The sequence below is a fragment of the Phyllostomus discolor genome, chromosome 3 (assembly GCF_004126475.2).
Source record: "Phyllostomus discolor isolate MPI-MPIP mPhyDis1 chromosome 3, mPhyDis1.pri.v3, whole genome shotgun sequence".
NCBI lineage: Eukaryota > Metazoa > Chordata > Mammalia > Chiroptera > Phyllostomidae > Phyllostomus > Phyllostomus discolor.
The window spans coordinates 88,614,518-88,634,783 of NC_040905.2; the positions used below are offsets into that span (position 1 = coordinate 88,614,518).

The 20,266-nt window shown below is 40.9% G+C and overlaps 1 protein-coding gene across 4 annotated transcripts in view; it reads right to left on the reverse strand.

Moving 5' to 3' along the window:
• FBN2 (fibrillin 2) overlaps positions 1-6,009 on the reverse strand; it is a 257,503-nt gene extending 251,494 nt beyond the window's left edge. For 3 of the 4 annotated variants that reach the window (XM_036020718.1, XM_036020715.1, XM_028506245.2), the window contains exons 1-2: positions 5,158-6,008; positions 4,291-4,373 (exon numbers count right to left, since the gene is read on the reverse strand). In XM_036020718.1, the coding sequence (XP_035876611.1) occupies positions 4,291-4,373; positions 5,158-5,408 (334 nt within the window). In that variant the 5' untranslated portion in view covers positions 5,409-6,008. Of the gene's footprint in view, positions 1-4,290; positions 4,374-5,157 lie in introns of all 4 variants that reach the window. The other variant, XM_036020716.1, reaches the window with a different exon arrangement.
• Positions 6,010-20,266: the final 14,257 nt, after the last annotated feature.

Below are 20,266 nucleotides of genomic sequence, written 5' to 3' on the forward strand. Positions count from 1 at the left end.
AGTATCCGTATGATAAAGTACAAACCAATAAAGCTATTTCAAGTTCCATAATCCTAAATGTTGGTTGAACTCTCTTATCAATACAGGTTGTCTTTTCTATTCCAAGCAGAGTTTATATGCAGAATTTACCCAGAGAGGACAGTTTTGGCCCTAGAAGTTGGGAAGGTTGAGGAAACCCAGAGGTCGTGCATACTCTCAGAAAACACAGCCCGCTCTGTAGGGCACCCTCACAGGAGACAGGGAATGTGAAACTGGCTGCCTCGGAGACTCCAGGCCCTAACGACCTGGCCCAGCCCCAGGGGTTCAATGCACATTCCTTCCCGGCTGGTATCTGACCTGCACCACCATCAATCTTTGTTCCCCTTAATAATTCCCTCTCTCCTTCCTCCAACTTTTCTTCTATATTATCTCCAGAACCTAGCCTATTCCCGCTGCTCAGAAAACCTGCTGCGACATTTTGATGGAGGGAGAGTCAAAGCCTCCTGCAGCTGTGACCTCCAAGGTATGAGGGTCATCCCAGCAAAGAATGTTAGGCTCACTGACACAGCACATACCATGGATCCTCAAAATCATTAACTGAGTACATTCAAATTGGAAGCCTCTCCCATATTTAGAGCCAGTGCATTTAGGAGCTAAGAGATTTACCTCTATACCCACAATTGAATTCTTTTTGTGAACAAAAAGCTGTGTGCTTCAATGCTGCATGACCAGATACATGAAGACAAGAAGCAAAGAGAGGGTCTGGGAGCACCTTGAACTAGCTATAAACATTTATGCCAATGTGCCTATGTCATGTGCAGCTACTTTCAGAGATCTGTGGCCCCCAATAATGATTTGGGCATGTTCTATAGAAGTGAACTCACTCAGTAATAGTTTTTCTTTTCCAAATTGCCTTTTGACATTCATATAATATGGCCAACATTACCATTAGTACTCTCTATAAATGAAAGTATCATAGGTCATCATGTGAAGATAGAAAACTGATTTTAGGCAAGAACATTGTGCCTACCATGGAGTTAACCATTCTTAAAATGTACTAGAACTTCTGATCACCAAAACTTTCCAGTGAAAAATGTTCATTAAAATATTATTCTTCCCCAGCAGGTAGACATTTAATCTAGGCTTGGGTGATATACAAAGTGCTCCTATCCAGGTCCTAAATCCAAGGAAGGTTTGAAGGGCTGGAGACTGGTTACCCTCAGACAGACCCACGTTATGGCCACAGGTGTGTGCTCTACATCTCTGAGCCAGTGAGATTCGAGAGTGCTTCTCACCTAACCATTTGTCCCTCCCACAATTGCACAAAAACCATGAGATCAAGAAAAACTGCAGTGAGAGGGAAAGAAGACCTGGGTGTCAGGATTTCAGTGATGCTGGGAGACGAGGAATGGCACAGTAAGAGTATGTGGTACGCAAAAGGTCTGGGGTTGAGTTCTTGTTCTGCCACTGACCCACTCACTGCAAGCTTGATGGGAGTGGGTAGAACACAGCTTCTCTGGGTTTAGTTTTCTCACTGGTAAAATAAACTAAAGGATTACATTGGAGTGCTCTGATCTTTCTTCAGGTCTCAAATGCTATGGTTCTGGGCCAACCCCTTCCCACTATTATTCCACCAATCAAAAAACCCTTCATAGCATAATTTCACAATAAACAAGTTAGTAAGCAAACTTTTCCATTGCTTCATGTTCTAACAAGATTTAAAAAAACAAATGGAAAGTGAGAAAGTCAATTCTATCCTTTTGGAAACAAATATATGGAAGCTTAAAAGTCCCTCAGTGATCTTTGCAGGCCACAATTACAAATGGTAGTAACAAAATACAGAGACTAAGATCAAAATGCATTAGGTTTCCAGTAGTTTGAGAAATATTTTTCTTTTAATATCTTCTCTTCCTCATGAATCCTGTTTAAGGCCAACATTAAAAGTCTGGAAGTTGACATCTTAATATCTTCCCATAGAGAAAGAATGGTGATCTACAAATGTATAAAAAAATTAATCTCTGGTCCTCCTTTTCTACTTGTATTTTACTTATTTTCTTTTTGTAAATTGCTTCAGAGCTTTTCTTTTATGAAATGGTGGAAATTCAATAAGTATAAAAATAATTCATTATCATCAGAAAATCCTGGAATCAAAATTGTTGATTTTGACTTTACAGTGATTTCAAGTTGGTTATTAACTCCATATATTATCATTTTAAATGTCAAAATAATTGGACTACTGAATTTAATACAGAAATATTAAAAGTTCAAATTTAGGTGAGACTCATACAAAAGACTATAAAGGCATTACATTCTCTCTCCCTCTATTTTGTGCACTATTTTATACTCTCAGTATTTAAAATATTTTCTAAGTACACTAACAAATATTTTTGTAGATATCTCTTGACACAAGTATAGTAAATATTTCTTGGAGATATAAAAATCATTTCAACTCTATACTTTTTATAGCTTTATGATACATGTACTTTCCAGTGTGCTTCATAAGTACCTAAATATTTTAAGAAGTAGAAGTGCAGGCTACCAAATTGACTATTATGCTGAGATTTCCAAAACTGATTTTCTAAACAAGTATGCAATGTTATTCAAAAACCAAAAGTGTTTAAAGCTGACACTCAGAGGGCCATACATATATACACGGGTGTATTTCTATAGTAAATATTCTGGAAGGCTCTGTTCTCTGGAATTCCCATTCCACACTGATCCAATAAAATCTGACTTTACAGATTTTCAACACGTACCATAAACCAATCCCTTCTCCTCGGCTGCTCTCCAACTCAATAATGGCAGTCACATTCATTACATTTAGTGAGTCAGACTTTCCGCAGTGCCTCAGTCACTCCCGGCCAGTATGGCAGGTGTGGGGTGAGTGACGTTAGCTGTTTTAGGATTCTAGGAACCATGTAAGCTTAAAGCAGACATGGTAATGCCCTACTGGCCTGGAAAAGTAAATGCACCCTCCAAAAATGCCTCATATATATGACTTCTGTGTTGGAGAGAAGAAAAGGCAGTACTCCTTCCTTTTTAATTTAAAATCAAAGGCTTATTATCAGAGGGTTTACTTACAATCTTTATGAATCACCTTAAAAAACACAGTTGTTCTTTCCTATTTTTGACTCATTACTGGAGTTGTGGAATTTTTAGAGTAGAAAAAAGTAATAATAAACCAGTCTTCACAACATGAGATTTCATTCCTTTTTAAAAACTGTACTAAAAAAAAATTAAGGGTCTATCTCAAACCCACAAAACCAATAAATACATAGCCAGAGATACCACTACATCCTTATTATCCCTTGATTAGTGTGGCTTGCCCTTTTTCTCTACTCACAATTGCATAATTATTTATTCCCCAGAGAACATCAAGGTCAATATAAAGTCAAGATCGGTTCCCAAATTAGTATGCTGTCTACGATACCTGGCTCTCCTCCTGACAAGACGCATGTGGCTGTGCTATATAAACACACAGAAGAAGGCCAGTCACACTTCAACTCGCAACCTCACAGGCATGTGAAATTCGACAGCCCACAGCCCATCACTGCAAGACTGGTAACTAATGATTTCTCCAATTAGAACTTGGAGAGCTGGGTATAAACTTTGGAAACTGACTGAAATAACCAAAATTTTTAAAGTCAGATATGAAGGACTAGTGAAGTTCTAAGACTCACACTTTCGAAGTCTACAGTACACTAGGAAAGTTTAGTTTGCAAATCCTAGATCTAAATGTCTCCCCCAAATAAAAAAAGTCAAGTCATTTGGAAGAGCTCCTTTTTAAAAATTTTGTTAACCTGGGTCAAGTGTACACTGTGAGAGTGCTCCTTTCATATCTATGTTGTGTGGCTGTTGAGATGAAACCAGATATAATAAAGTGGTTTTGTACAAAGGCCTAAGAAAGCTTGATCTTCCTAAGTCTTAAACCTCATGCAGAGTCAAAAGCCAGTTAATTTACATAACCACACTGTGGTCTTATCTGGACTCTCTTAGGAAAAAGCGGTTTTGAGTTATCTAGGGAATTGCTGTACTCCCCCATCAGTTTGTATTAATAGACATAGAAAGATAAAACTTCCAAGTATCTTTGAAACCTTTATCATTATTGCCCTTCAACAGAGTCTACAAGTGAAATTTAAGCCGATGCAAGCCGGCTGCTTCTCCCCCATCAATCAAACAGGGCTAGGTCCTAATTATCACAGATAGGTGGCCACTGGATTCTAAAAGCCAAGGCGTGTCCAAAAGACTAGAGGGAAGAGAGACTCGGGCCGAGAGCGCTGCCCCGAGCTGCAGTCCCGGCCAGGCACTCACGGACGATGCACTGGTTTCCTCCAGGGAGCGTCTTCCATCCCGGGCAGCAGTAGGAGTGGAACCTGGATCCGCACACGTTGGGCCTGCGACGGACAAGCGAGGTCACACACGCGTAGGGCGGGGTGTAGTAACACGTTATCGGTTTTCACAGGCAAGTTTCATAAGCCCTAGGACAGTCGGTTTCTGGACAACACATCAACCAAAACTGCACTTCAAACGGTTGGGGCGCAGACACGGACATAGGTGGCTAGACGCTGGAAGGGGGGAGGGCCTTTGCTCTGCCCTCCGTTGCTGCCTTTTTAAAGGCCGAAAAGAAACGGGGAAACGTATAATTTGCTACCATTCTAGCCTCCGGATGCGGAGAACAAAGGGAACGTTCCGTTTCAAAAATCCTCACCCCAGTCCCTCCAGATCCACTGCTACTCTGGCCCCGACGTGTCACGGAGGACGCGTCGAAAGGTGGAGCGCTCGGGTTCCCGACGGGAGCGACCGGAGTCCTCAAACAAAAGGCTCCCGAGCGGCGCCCCCGACGGCGGGGAGCGGGCGGACGCCGGCCGCCCGGTGAGGGGCGGACTCCAGCCGCCACCCCGCCCGACCTTCGGAACCTGCTCTTGCGCGGGGGGCTGCCGCGCTCTGCGGTCCGCACCCAGGGGCCTAGGACCCACCCGCCGCCCACCCCCCTCCCCTCGCCCAAGGGAGCGCTTTTTGCGCGCGGAGTTGCGGGGAAAAGAAGGGAGGCGCTCCCCCAAGGCTTCGGGGTCTCCTCTTGGAGGGGCCGCGGCAACAGCCGCTGGAACTAGATTCGGGGAGCGGGTAGGATGGAAGGCTGCCAGGCCGAGGTTCCCCGGGTGTGGACTGCCCACCTACCCTCGAAGCACGTCCTGCTGTCCTCGCCTGCGGACGCGGCTGGCCGCCGCGGCGCCCTCCTCTCGGTACTCGGGCACCGCGAACCCGCCTTCGGAGCCCGCCGCCGCGGGCCGGACCTGTTGCGGCGGCTGCTGCTGGGGCCGGGGCGACTTGGGCGGCTGGGGCTGGCTGGCCATGCCCTGCGCCCAGATCGCCACGCAGCCGAGCCAGACGAAGTAGGACTGGAGACACTGCCGCCGCCGTCTCCCCATCGCGGGCGCCGGGAGCGCGCGGACCGTGGTCCGCGGAGAGGAAGCGCTCAAAGACAAAATCCCCGCGGCCCGAGAAAAGTCAGGGTCTAGCAAGCCCTTAGTCGACTCCCAAGACTCTCTCGGGCTCGGGCTCCCAGCTCTACCGGGAGCCCCGGACCGAGCGCCAGTCCCCTGGCTGACCGCGGGGCGCGGACCCTAGCGCAGCGGGCGGCGAGGCGCGGCGGCGAGGCGGCCGGCAGCCCCGCGCGGTCCACGTTGCATCCCCCGGGCCACGGCCCCGAACGACTCCAGGACCGCCGGCGGGCGGGGGCGGGAAATTACAAAAGTAACCCGAGCAGCCGCGGCGTAAAGTTACAAAGAAAGCGGACCTCAAAAGAAAAAAAAAAAAGGGCCTGCACGCAGCGGCTCGGCGAATTCCCGTGCGCTCCCGGCCCGGATCTTGGAAAGCTGCAAAAGTCTCCAGAAAGAAGTCGGCAGGCACACAAAAGTTGCCCCCCAAAAGAGGCGGATTCACTCCCGGCTCGCCCGGAGTCCCGCGGGGCAGCGACGCGCCAGCGGGCGGCGGCTGAGCAGCCGGGCTGAGGTGCGCGGGGCCGGGGCGAGCCGCCGGTGAGAGGGAGGGCGGGAGGCTGTGCTCCGGGATGGATGCGGCGGGCGAGGGCGCGGCGCGGGGGTTTTGAGGCCAGGCGGGGCGCGGGGCGGGCCGGCGGGCGGTGGCTGTCAGTGGGGGCTGGAGCGCAGCCGTCCACACGTGGGGCGCAGCCCCGACCGAGGGGCCGGCGCAGAGTGGGCGGGGACAGAGTAAGGGGGTGATCGGGTGGGGGAGGAACAAGGGGAGCTAGGACTTGGGGGAGGGGAAGAGGAAAGAAGGGGGCTCGGGGGTAGGGTGACGCGAGGGGAGAGGACTGAGGTCGGGGGAAAAGGGGGCAAGCCGGAGAGGAATGCCGGGGCTGAAACAGGGCTTGGAAAGAGGGATCGGTGAGCCCGGGTGCGAGAGGAAATGAGCGGGGGATGGGGGCGAGGTTAGGGCAAGGAGAGAAGTGGGAAAGGGGAGGGAGCACGGGGGGCCGGCTGGAGGGGGCGAAGCTGCAGTCGGCTTTGCTTCCCGTCCCCCTCAGTTGGCCGCTGGTTCTGTTTTGACTGCCTGCACAAAGCGCGCAGACGACGGGGGAGGGGGCGGTTAGGGACCGGATTTGGGAGAGGAGGCAGCAGCAGCCCCTTCCCCTCCCCCTCCGCCCTCGCGGGGCGGCGGACCCGGGACCGGGGTCTCTAAAAGTGCCTGGTTCTCTAGGTCCTCAGTGGAACCAACCCGCCCAGCAGACGCCACAAGTTTCAGAATGAGAGCTGTTCCTCCCGAAAAAGCAGGAGTCGCACGATTTCAGGGAGACCCGGACCCAGACCAGGGGTGCGTGAATCCGCGGCCGAGCAGGAACAGAGCCTCGCGCGGGAGCTGGCTGCAACCTCAACCCGAGGAGGCCAGGCCTTCCCCGGCGCCCTCCCACTCCCACCTCCCCACCAGGAGCGGCGTCAGTCCGAGGGAGCCGGAGCGGGGCTGGGCGTTTCCACACTGAAACGCGCCCTCCACCGGGAAGGAGCACACGCGGCCGCGGGGGGCCTCGGCGGAGCGCCGGCGCCGCGGTCCCGGGGAGTCAGCGCGGGGGTGTGCTCCGGGGTGACCCCTGGCAGGGCTCGGCCCCGGGCTGCAGCCAGAGCGGAGCTGCGACAACTGAAATGAGTGTAAGGCAGGGAGTGGAAGGGGTGGTGGGGCGGAGGACGCAGGGCGGGTAGATGGGTCTTGGGGCATATCCTTGCTTCATGGCTTGGACTCCCGATTAATCATTAAACCCTAGCAATTGGTGCATCCAGGCTGGCGACTTGCCCTCTGAACCTTTAGAGCCGCCTCTGCACTCACCCACCTTTGGGGTCTTCCTTTGTGCCCCACCTTTTATGAGGTCTATGCGAAACCCTAGTAGTCTCTCATTCCATGGCTTTTCATAATTTAAAATCAACACCCCTGAAAACTAGGACTGCCATCCAAGCACAGTTTAGGAAACAGTACAAGAGAGCAATGTCTGGATTATTCAGGCCAAAGAACCTTACTTTAAAGATATGTATACATTTTTTTTTTCCTGGCCCGAATTGCCCAGATGTGCAATTTGGCAGCCAAAATTCTCTAAGAGTTGGCAGAACTCCCTGCGTCATTTTCCCAATGTAGTCTGACAAAGTCTTAAGGTAGTATCCCTCCTTACAGTATTCTCATAATACATAAGAAAAAGTAGGAGTCACATAATTTCATGTGGGACATCAATTTGTTTAAATACAAAGAAATTAAAGACAGCAAGAAAAGTTTTTGTCATGCAGTGTGTTTCAAAAATGAAATGGTTTTAACTAAAAGAGCTAAATAATGTAACTATCCCCTGGGTTAGTGTTTCAATCATATTCTTGAAAGCATGCAACCCTGTTAAATGGGTTTTCATTTAATATTTAAATAGCTTCATGGTTCATTCCTACCACATCAAATCCAAATGTTCTAAAATCACATATGCATTTATCCTTTGACTCAACAATTCCACTTTTAGAAATCTATTTAAAAGATATACAGGCAAAAAATGAAATGATAAATACATTTGTTCACTGCAGTACCGTTAGTAATAGCATAAGACTAGGAATACAAATTTCCCATCAATGAGGAACTGGTTGCATATACATAGCTTAATCCATTTGATGGAATACTATATAGCTATAAAAATGAATGAGGATCTCTGTATACTCTTATGAACTGATCTCTAGAATATACAGTTCAATGAAAAAAAGCAAGGTGCAGATAGAATAGGCAAATCCATTGAGACTGAAAGAAAAGTAAGGATTTCCAATGGTGAGGACAGGGGGAGAATGGAACGAAGAAGTATTGTTTAGTGAGTACAGAGTTTCCATTTAGGAGGGTGAAAAAATTCTACAAATTAACTATGATAATGGTTGCACAAAATTATGAATGAACTTAATGCCACTGAACTGTACACTTAAATATGGTTAAAATGGTAATTTTTATGTTACATATAATTTATCACAATAAAAAAATTTTATTCAAGGTTCCAGATATTATAAATTGCATGCTACCTTTTGGTGTGTACATGTGTGTGTTTTAAAACCAGAAGCATAAACAAAATCTAATAAAAATGATTGTCTTAGAGAAGAGAGAGGATATGGAGGAAGAGACAGTGATGGAAGCTATACATTTCTAAACATGTTTGTTTTATTGTTCCAACTTTGAAACTGTATATATATATTATGTAATTAAAAAATTAAATTTAAAAAAGTCAATGCCTAAAATTGAAAACTAAAGCAAATGAACCTAACATATTGGTGGCAAACCGGAGAGAATAATTAAAGTGACATTTAAACACAATATTTTGACTGTACATCCTTAGTAGGATATAACCTAAGAATGAAATGAATCACAAAGTCTGAAATTGCATTCAGTGGGAATAATGTCAGAGAGAGAGAGTGGGATGAGAAAGAAAGAAAGGGTTGGAGGGAGAGAGAAATGGATATTAGAAACCATGATTTCCTATAATTAAAAGAAATTAAATAAAAAATAAAAACATTGTAAGCTTAAATTGAGTTAAAATGCTAATATGGAATCAGAACTTATCTTTAACTTTATCTTTCAAAAATTATGCATTTCCTGGTCCTACACATTGGAAAGTAGTGACAACCCAACAATAGAAAACACCCATTGTACCCAGACTGTGGTCCCTAAATACCATTTCCCAGCAGAAGGAACGAGGGCTCCTTGAGAGTCTGATTTCAGGGCCAGGACAGGAAATATGTAGGATGAGTCTGGACAATCTGCCCTGTCATACTTGACAGCAAGGAAATTGTTGACAATTAGGGTCATGTCGAAAGAAAACTGTAGCTAACTTGAAAAAGATCCCACTGACCAAAGACAGGAAAACTTAAGCATCAAAAAAAAAAAAAAAGTGCTGCCAAGGATTGAAATAAATGAAATGTGTAAATGTTCAAGTGTTCAAAATGATACTTCAAACAAAATTTAATTGGTCACTTTTGGAAGTAGTTAGGATACAGTTAATTATTCTAGAAACACTAATAAATAAAATGATCAAACATTTATCCTGCCTCTGCTAGACAGACTCAGAGAAAGTACTACTTTTTAAAAAACACAGTTGTAAACACAGAAATGACAATTAGAAATTTATTAGACTTTGCATAGTCTAATAAAATAATGGATACAGGCAATAGTTATCAATGACTGCTAAAACCATTAAGTTAAGAATTCTCAACTGGGGGCTATTTTCCCCCTGGGGAACATTTGATAATACCTGGAGAGATTTTTATTGTCACAACAAGATGGTATGTGGGAGGCTGAGTGAGAAGATTGAGGTTATCAGGAATGCTGCTATATATCCTACAGTGCACAGCCCCCCAGGACAGGCCCCTTCATAGGACAGTCCCCTCTAACTGGGTATTATCTGGTCTAACATATCAATGCACTTGAGAAATCCTGCATTAAGTGAACCGTCAATGCAGAACTTTTCAATGAATGATTCAAGCTTTTAGCACGAGTACCTACTGGTTAGTTGTCAATTTCTGAAAAGCAGGACATCCAGACATTATGTGTCTAGTCAAGTGGTATAATAGAAGGCACACAGAACTGCCTATAAAATATGTTAAAAATTAACCTGAGTGTAATCATACATTTCCATCTAACTACCCGTTTCTTGGAATTATGGAGGATAGTGAAACATACTAAATGATACCCAGGAGTATAGTTAACCAGATCTAGAACATGGGAAATACCACAGGACCATTTTTTCTTCAAATAAACGACACAGGAAAAGGAAGGAGAACTGATTTGGTCCAACAACCAAATCCAAACTTTGGAGCTTATCTGGGATTTTTATTTGAACACAGGTGTAAATTACATTTTTGAGGCAATCTGTGGGGTGTAGGGGGATTGAAAACTGACCATTAGATATTAAGAATGTGTTTTTAATTTAGGGAGGTGTGACAATAGTATCATGGTTATATTTTCTAATACTGTTTCCCTATACTTACTAAAGTTTGGTGTGAGCGGACAGCCTCAGCCTGCATTTCCACTAACAGTGGTGAAGTGTGCTGCCCACTGGGATGTGCTGGGGTGGTACCGGAGGAGCTAGAGTAGAGGGGCAGGGCTTTTATCATTGCCATCCTGTGGTGTCTTGTGTAGTTGGGAGAGCCACACAGAGAGCAGTAATAAGCACCCCTTTCCCTTCTAGCCAGGGTGGTATAGCCAAAGGTTAGAAGGGAGCTAGTACTTCCAAACCTGCCCAACGATAACATAGAGCTCCTCCAACCCCAAGTGTGTCAACAGAAGCAGAACTTGAACTTTTACTGCTATCTAGCAGTAACAAGGCAACACTTCTCCCCAACCCTCTACACAATGTCACAGGAGGCTGCTAAAACAGATGACTTAGATATGATCCAAAGTCTAATATCCAAACATAATTGAAAATTACTCATCATACCATGAACTAGGTAAATCTCAACTTAGATGAGAAAAGAAAATCTTGCTCATCAATGTTGAGATAACACAAATGTTAGAATTAGCTGGCAATGGTTTTAAAGCAGCCATGATAAAATGTCTCAATGAGCATTTGTGAACATGAAGAAACAAAAGAAAAAATATTTTTGGAAGTGAAAAATATAATAATCAAAATTTAAAAGCTTAATGGATAGGATTAACAGCAAAATAGAGAGGTCAGAGGAAAGAATTAATAAACTTAAAGTAAAATAATAAAAATTACCCAAACTAACAACAAAGAAAAAATAGATTGAAACAAACAAACAACCAGAATTTCAAAGACCTCTGAGACTATAACACAAAATCTAACATTTGGTCATCAGAATCTCAGAAAAAGAGAAAGAGGGTAGAGCTGCTAAAAAACTACCTGAAGAAATAATGACTAAAAATCTGCCCAATTTAGCAAAAGAAACAAACATATACATTCAAGAAGCTGAGTGAATCCCAAACAGTAAAAACCCAAAGGAATTCATATCAAGACTCATCATAGTTACTGCTCACAAAAACTAAAGACAAAGAAAGCAGTAAGAAAAATGACACCTTACTCTGAGGCAAAAACAATTTGAATGACAGATTTCTCACAGATAGCATGCAGGCCAGCAGGAAGCGGCACACATTTCTCAAGTACTGAAATGTAGGAAACCATTCTGCGTGGTGTGGGCCCAGCACCCACTTGGAGATGCACAGGACCCATGCCCACAGATAGGTTCTCCTGTGGGGAATCAGGCTTGCAATGTGCCTAGGCTGCTTTGAGTCTTGCTCTTGCTAAAAAATTCCCTCACCCTGAATTGAGGACATTTACTGAAAAGCAACTTCCTAAAATCCACGCTAAACCTTCCAAGGATGAGTGTAACCGGTTCAACCACTTTTGCCTTTTCATTTGCAAATATCTCTCTTCTGTGATGTGATTAGCAGCACTGGCTCCTTTGTTTTCTGTAAAAGGTAACCACCTCCAAAGTGTCCATTCCCGGTCAGGGCACATGCCTGGGTTGCGGGCCAGGTCCCTAGAAGGGGGCACGTGAGAGGCAACCACACACTGATGTTTCTCTCCCTCTCTTTCTCCCTCCCATTCCCTCTGTCTAAAAATAAATAAATAAAATCTTTAAAAAAAAGTAACCTCCTAAAGCGAACCTGTGCATAGTAAATGAGGACCATCATGTAATGTGCTATGAAACCCAATAAAGGCCTGTCATAGGAAAGGCCAAGGCTTTTGCTCCCCTTGAGAGAAAAGCCATGCTGTCCCTTTTCCTCCACCAGACTCAGTAGTCTGTGCAAATGTCTCATTTCATCCATAATGACGTGAACACTGCGGGCCAGTGTCTGCATCACTGAAAGAAAAGAATAATCAGTGGACAATTTAATCAACTGAGCCACACCAGCCAGGGCCATATCAATGGACAATTTTATCCCCAGTGAAAAGATCCTTCAGGAATCAAGGGGAAAATCAAGTATTCTCAGATGAACGAAACATAGGAGTTTTGTCTCCAGCAGATCTACCCCAAAATAATGGCTAAACAATTCTCTAAACAGAATGGAAATGATAACAGAAGGCACCTTGTAATGTCAGGAAGGAAGAAAGAACAAAAATGCAAATATAAAAATATGGATAAATACAATAGACTTTACCTCACTTTTCTAATTTATGCCTGATGATTAAAGCAAAAATTGTAATACTGTCTCATGTGCTCCTCAGTGTATGGAGAGGAAATACAGGGTGGGACAAAAGTAGGTTTACAGTTGTGAGTATGTGAAGCAGAGTTCACTCTTTTATTATTATTTATTAATTATTTTATTATTTGCCATATGAACTGTAAACCTACTTTTGCCCCACCTTGTACTGTATTTACAACACTTAAATAGAGAAGGGTAATGGCTCATAAAGGGCGGTAAAGTTTCTACACCAGTCAAGTGTTGGTACCAATAGACTGCGATAAATCAAAGGTGATCTTTGTGGTGGGGGAACAATTCTCTAAGTGATTAGTGGTGTTTACCCAGCTCCACACAGGTAATCAACTGGCACAGAACTGCAGGCACACATTGTGCCGAGACCAGTCTCCTGTGCTTCATACTGTACTGTAGCTACATAAGCAACTTTTGGGAAAAACTCTTGTGGAGCCTTAACAGGACCTCTCTACTTTCTCTGCAACTTTCTGTGACTCCATAATTTTTAATAAATGTAATATTGTTGGAAAAAAACACGTAAGGTTTCAGTTTTTTATTATTTGGCTCAACTCGGTCAAAAAAATTTTTATCCTCACCTGAGGACATTTTATCATTGTGTTTTAGAAAGACAGAGGAAGGAATAAAGGGTTTGGAGAGAAGGAAAGGGAGGGAAAGAGGGAAAGAAACATTGGTGTAAGAGAGAAACATCGATTGGTTGCCTTTTTGTACACGCCGAAACATACCCTGACCAGGGACCAAACCTGCAACCCGACTGGGAATCAAACCTGTGACCTTTTGGTTTGCAGGACAACACCCAACCAGCTGAGCCACACTGGCCAGGGCTCAACTCATTTATACCCATCTGCTATCAGTGTAAAGTTAAGCCATTTCATTTTGTGGGAGTGAAAGAAATGAGAAAGAAAGTAAATAGATGAAATAAAATTCAAAATGTTGACAATTGGTAAAGCTGTGTATAGTCCTCTATCAGTAATCGACATAGCCAGCAAGCAAAAAACCATGAAGGACATAGCTGAACAGAATAGCATCAGCAAATCAGCTGAATCTGGGTGACATCATAGAATACTTCAACCAATGAGAGCAGAATACACATTCCTCTCAAGTTCACATAAAACATTCACCACGATAGACCACACTCTGGGCCAAAAACCAGACCTTAACAATTTTCAAGAGAATAGAAATCATGCAATGGAATTGAACTAGAAATGAATAAGAGAAAGTAGATGGAAAATCCCAAAATATTTGGATGTTAAACAACACACTTCCAAATAGCACATGTCAAAAAAAAAAATCTCAGGGAAAACTGAAGAATATCTTGAGCTAAGTTAAAATGAAATTGCAACTTAACAAAATTTGTAGGATGCAGTGAAAAAGTGTTCAGAGAGAAATGTATAGCGTTGATCATATACATCAGGAAAAAAAAGAGACCTAACATTGATGATCTCAGCTTTCATGTTAGGGAACTAGAAAAAGAAGAGCAAATTAAATCCAAAGTATAAAGTAGAGGAAAATAAAATATAAAAATTACAGCAGATATCACTGAAATTAAAGACAAAAGTTGCTTAATTCTTTGAAAAGATAACAGAGAGCGAGAACACAGATTACTAATATCAGAAATGAAAAACGTCATTACTTACCCCATGGACATTAAAAGGATAATAAAAGAATAGTATGAACAACTCTATGCTACAAACTGGAAAACTTAAATAAAATGGACTAATGCCTTGAAAGACACCAACTACCAGGTCTCACACAAGGACAAGCAGGTACTCTGGATAGATCTATACTTAGTTTTAAAAAATTGAATTAATAATTAATATTTTCCAAAAGAGAAAGTACCTGTCCAGATGGTTTCTACAGATTTACTGGAATTTTGCCAAATGTTTAAGGAACAAATAATATCATTTTTCTACAATCTCTTCCAGAAAACAGAAGTAGAGGGAACACTCTCTAGATTCATTTTATGAGGTCAGCATTCCCCTAATATCAAAAGTAAACAAAGAAATTACATGAAAAAAAATACAGACCAACATCTTTCATGACCATACATGCAAAGAAATCCTCAACAAAATAGTTGCAATTGAATCCAGTGATGTATAAAAAGAATAATACACTGTGATTTATGGAGACTTATTCCAGATATGGAATACTGGTTCAACATTTTAAAGTCAATTAATGAGGAAATACCTTCTATTGTATAAGGAAATACCTTCTGATTTTATCAATAGATGTAAGAAAAGTATTTGAAAAAACCCAATACCCATTCATGATAAAAACTCTTCATAAACTAAGAAGAGAGGAGAACTACTTAACTTGACACAAAATAAAAAACAAACCTAGAGCTAACATCATAACTTAATGGTGAGAAACTGAACTCTCTCCCTAAGATCTGGAGCAAGGCAAGAATCTCCCCTCTCACCAGTCCAACACTGTACTTAAATAAGACAAGGAAATAACAGTTATACAAATTGGGAAGAAAGAACTAAAACTGTCTTTGTTCACAATAATATAATTGTCTTTCTAGAAAACTCCAAAGAATCAACAAAAACTTCTGTAACTAATAAGTGGCTACAGGAAATTTGCAGGATACAAGGTCAATATAGAAAAATAAACTGCTTTCCTATATGTTCATGAACATTTGCCAAGAAATTCTTATGTATAAATGTAACAAAATATATACAAGATCTGTATAAGGAAAACTACAGAACGCTGAAGAAAGAAATAAAAGAAGATATAAATAAGTAGAGAGATGTTGCTTGTTCATAGATTAAAAAGTCTCAATATTGTTAAGATGTCAGTTTTTCTTGACTTGATATATAGAGTCAAGAAGGTGCAAATTAATTCCCAGCAAGTTATTTTGTGGATATTGATAAACTGATTCTAAAAATAGTACAAAAGTGTACAATTTTTATACACAATTTTTTGTACACAAAAGTGTACAATTTTTAGTACACTTATAGTGTGCTTAAACTCTTCTATTTATGATTATACGAAGAGGCAAAAAGCCCCAGAACAGCCTACACATTACTGAAGAACAGTCACAATACTGAAGATTCACTATAAAAGCTGCAGTAATCCAGAGTGTGGCATTGGATTCATGGATGTATACATAGATACAAGGTCTGTCTGGAAAAAGTGCAACCATTGTTAAGACAACAAGAACAATTTGTGCAACATCGATGTAATCTGGCAGTCAAGGAGAGTGGACTGGAATGCACATGAATGAACAATGACAATTTCACTGTACTAGTCAGTGGGGGTGGCAGACACTACTGAGTGAGCACGTGTGCTGTGTGGCCATCACATTCAAGATGACTGAGCAAGCAGAGTAACAAATCTGCATCAAATTGTGTGTAAAGCTTGAACACTCCTCTGTGGAAACTGATCAGATGATTCAGAAGGCTGCAGCTATGAGCAACTGGTGGTTGGCAGCTTCATCGCCACAACATACCTGCTTACGTATCACGCCTGCTGCAGTTTGGCAAAACGGCGAATCACCCAGCTGACTCAGCATCCCTATAGCCCACATTCAGTGCCCTGCAACTTCTGACTTTTCCCAAAACTCAAATCACCTTTGAAAGGGAAAAGATTTTAGACAGTTGATGAGATTCAGGAAAATATGAAGGGGCAGCTAATGGCAATTGGGAGAACTGTATGAGGTCCCAAGGTGCCTACTTTGAAGTCGTCATTGTCCCATGTACAATGTTTATTGCAGCGTGTATCTTCTTCAGTAAATGTCTCTATTTTTCATATTATATGGCTGGATACCTTCTGTACAGACCCTGTATTTCTCTAACTTCGTAAATGTTTGAAGGCCTTCATAAGGAAAAGGGGTTTTTGTTTGTTTGTTTGTTTGTTTGTTTGTTTTATGCTACAGACTGGTTCCTGAGAGCCTTCCTCAACTGCCCTTTTCTCCATGTCTTCTGCCTTCCCCTAATAACCACAGACTTCATCCATACTCCAGGCTTCATCAATTTACTGATTTCTGTCTTCCAAATCAGTAATTTTTGCTTTAGCTATTATAACCTTATCCTTTATGTTTGCCTTGAAAAATACACAGTTTACTTTTCTAGCTTTTATTCAGATTTTTGGTTCAATACTTAATTTATTTTGGACCCTGTTTTAATTTCTTACGTGGATAAAGCCATGAGTGCTGTCTGAGCTCCAGTGCAGGCGCTCCCTGAACTTTTGGATAGATGATGTATTATCTTTATTTTATACATTTTCACTTTGAATTTAAAGTATTTAAGAGAAAAATGTGTAATTTTTCTGTGGTTAGATTTTTCTACTTGTGATTATTAATTTATAATTCTACTGCAGTATATCCATATATTATGGCCTGTTCTTCATGCACTCATGGAGATATCTGAAAATTATTTGTGTTGTTGGTGTAGCCTTGGTTTCTGTAAATTTTCCATGGGGGCTTGAAGAGGAGGTGTATACTCTTTTAGTTACAGAGTTTGGAGTATCTGTTAGTAAAAGTACTAGATTGGCCAAAAATTTCATTTTTCCATACAATGGCTCTAGTAGTGCTCAGTTGTTTTTTAAATTCATTAGAAACACTTTTGTTAGATTGTATTGTGACAGCCATCATATCAGTGTGCATTTGAAAAAACTTAGCAAAATTCGTGAATTTTTGTGCAGTCATTTTAATATTGAAGATGGAAAAGGATATGTAACATTTTCTGCCTATTATGCTTTAGTATTTCAAGAAAGACAAAAATGGGATTGAAACACACAAAAGTCAAGTCTGTGCAGCATGTGGAGAAGGTGGGTGACTGATCGACCATGTCAAAGTGATTTGCAGAGTTTCTTGGTACTATTGACATTTTGGCCAAATAACTCTTTGCTGTGGGGCAGTATTATGCATCGGGAAATGTTTAGCAGCACCCCTGGCCTCTACCCACATGAAGCCAATAGCGGGAGATAGCTGACGTATTGATCCAAATCAACAGTTATTGGAGAAAATGAAAAATGTGTCTTTTATGGAAAAACATAACAGACTTTTTGGCCAACCCTATATATCAGTTATTTTATTAAATTCTCTCTATAATTTATTTTGTTGTGTAGTTGATCTGTCACAAGCCTACAGAGCCAAGTTAAAAATCTACCATTAATACTGTCCCTGTCCATTCCTTCTTGGTTCTTGCAGTGTTTTCATCTCTTATTATAAATTAACACATTTATTTCAGCTCTTTCCTCATTGTAAATTGTGTACCTCATACTTATAAAATGAACCTCCATCCTGTTTAACAATTGCTTTGGATTTAACTTTGTGATATTAATACTTTGACTTCCTATTTCTTTTTGTTATTATTTGTCTACTATGCCTTATTTTTTTCATTCAATTTGAATCTTTTAGCTCTGGGTGTTTCTTGTACATACAACATATTGTTTGGTTTTGTTTTTCTTTAATCAAATCTGATAATCTTTGTGTGAATTTACCTCATTTACACTTGATGTGAAACAAATGCATTTGGCTTTAATGATTTCATCCAATTTTAGGTTTTAATTTTTTGTTCAAATGCTTTGTCTCTTGCCTTCTTGTATGTGGTTTTTCTTGCTGTTGCTTGGGCTAAGTATATGTGACAGACACTTTCCTTCTCATCATTTGGAAATGGAAACATTTATAAGTTTATATATTTTACTCAACCACAAATTCTTGATGTAGCAGTTTTAGACAGTATTTGTTGATGTCCTTTATGAAAGAGTAGATAATTAGCACACTACACTTTCTCTTACCTCTTTTCTCTTTATCACTTTCTGATTTTATCAGCTGTAATGTTATTTTTAGTCCTAACAATTCCCTTTATAATGTGTAAATAATATACTTACACTCCCAGTTTTATTTATGCACCTTGATATTCAATAAATCTATTATTGATTTGGCACTAAGAAAGGTGAAAAAATGAATACATTAAATTTTCTCCCAATTTTGGTTTTATTATTTTTTTATAAGTTATAATTTATCAATATGACATTTCCCTTCTCTAATTAAGAACCCTATAATAATTTTGTTGTTACACATTTACATTAACCCATATATGCTATGATCTCTCAGGTCATCATTTCTAACTTGGGCAGAATATTTGTCTTTTTTTTGGAAGAAAAGTTTACTATTATATATTTCATGTTTCATTCATTCGTTTGTTTTTTACCTGTCTAATAAGGCTAATAGGCTGTCTGCCTATTATTTGAGAATGTCTACCTATTGCCTTTATATTAGAATAATTACTCAGTTTGGCATAAGGCTTAATATTTTGGGACTGCATAATCCTTTTATTCGCTCTTTGTAGACTATTGCTGGGTTTCCGAGAGCATTGGATGTGGTGTGGATCAGTGTGTGGCCAGCCTGATCTGCCCCTCCCACCTCTACCACATATTGAGACTGATTTTTCTCCCTGGAAAACTCTTCCATTACTTTTAAAAGATGTTTTATGAACTTACCTAAGACATGTTTTGATGTATATCATCTTTCATGATATTTTGCCTGAAATGTGATATTTTTCTACAGATTCAATTCTTACTAGTTTGAAAATTTTTCTTTTGTTTTGCCTTTGCATATCTTTCCCATTTTGCATGTTGCTTTCCTTACTTCAGTGACACAAATTATCTTTGCTTTGGTATATTATTTGCTTCCCACTTACTTTAATCTTCTTCTGTTCCTCTACATTCATTGTGATTATCTAAAAACTTCTTTCTTTGTTAGTCATGTGATTATCACCCAAGTCCATAGTTGCTAAATTTAGTCTTTTTTTTTCCTGTTTGGTTTAATTTTGCTCTCAACTTATTTCTTAGTTCTACAATTTTCCTCCTCATTCAATTTCATTGTTTAGCATCTCTTCTTTTATCTGGTTATCTGCTTTTACTAGGTTTATGTTCTCATTATGTTCTTCCACAACATAAAACCTTCCTTTTATTCAGTTATGCTTCTTCCTAGGTAAGATTTGTTGTTTGAGGCATACATTACTAGTGGCCTACTTGATATCCATTCTTCCCTATTTTTTCATTTCCAGACCACTCATATCATTAAGAGCAATAATTTACCCAACTAAAAGGCAACATTTCCACACTCATAGCTCGTGTTGGCTAACACATTTCATCATAGTTTCCCTCCCTCCACGGGGACATTTAAATTAAATATGTCCATATTTTTTCCTTTTGCAGATGCAACTTTTGTGCATTGGTTCATTTTTCTCTGTTTGAGGATCTTAGCATAATTTTAAAAACCTTTTTATTTACATTTCTTGCATAAGCTCTCTCTCTCTTTGTCTTTGTGTGTGTGCCTTTGTGTGTTGGAGGTTTGAACTTTCTCTCTCTCTAGTGTTTTCCGTTGCATATTTTGAAATGTATGTCATGAAGCTCTGTCCTTTTCTTTGAAAGGTATTTTGGCTAGTTTGGTCCTATTTGTTATTTTATCATTAGGGCTGGGAAAAGGGGGAGTTTCAGATGTTTTTATTCTACCATCTTAACTGAGAAGTCTGTACAAGTACTTTAAATAAATTTTAATCAAAGTAATACAAACAAATGATCACAAATCAAATCATGCAAAAATATTGTGATAAGGAATGACTGAACTCAGCTTTACTGTGGCTTA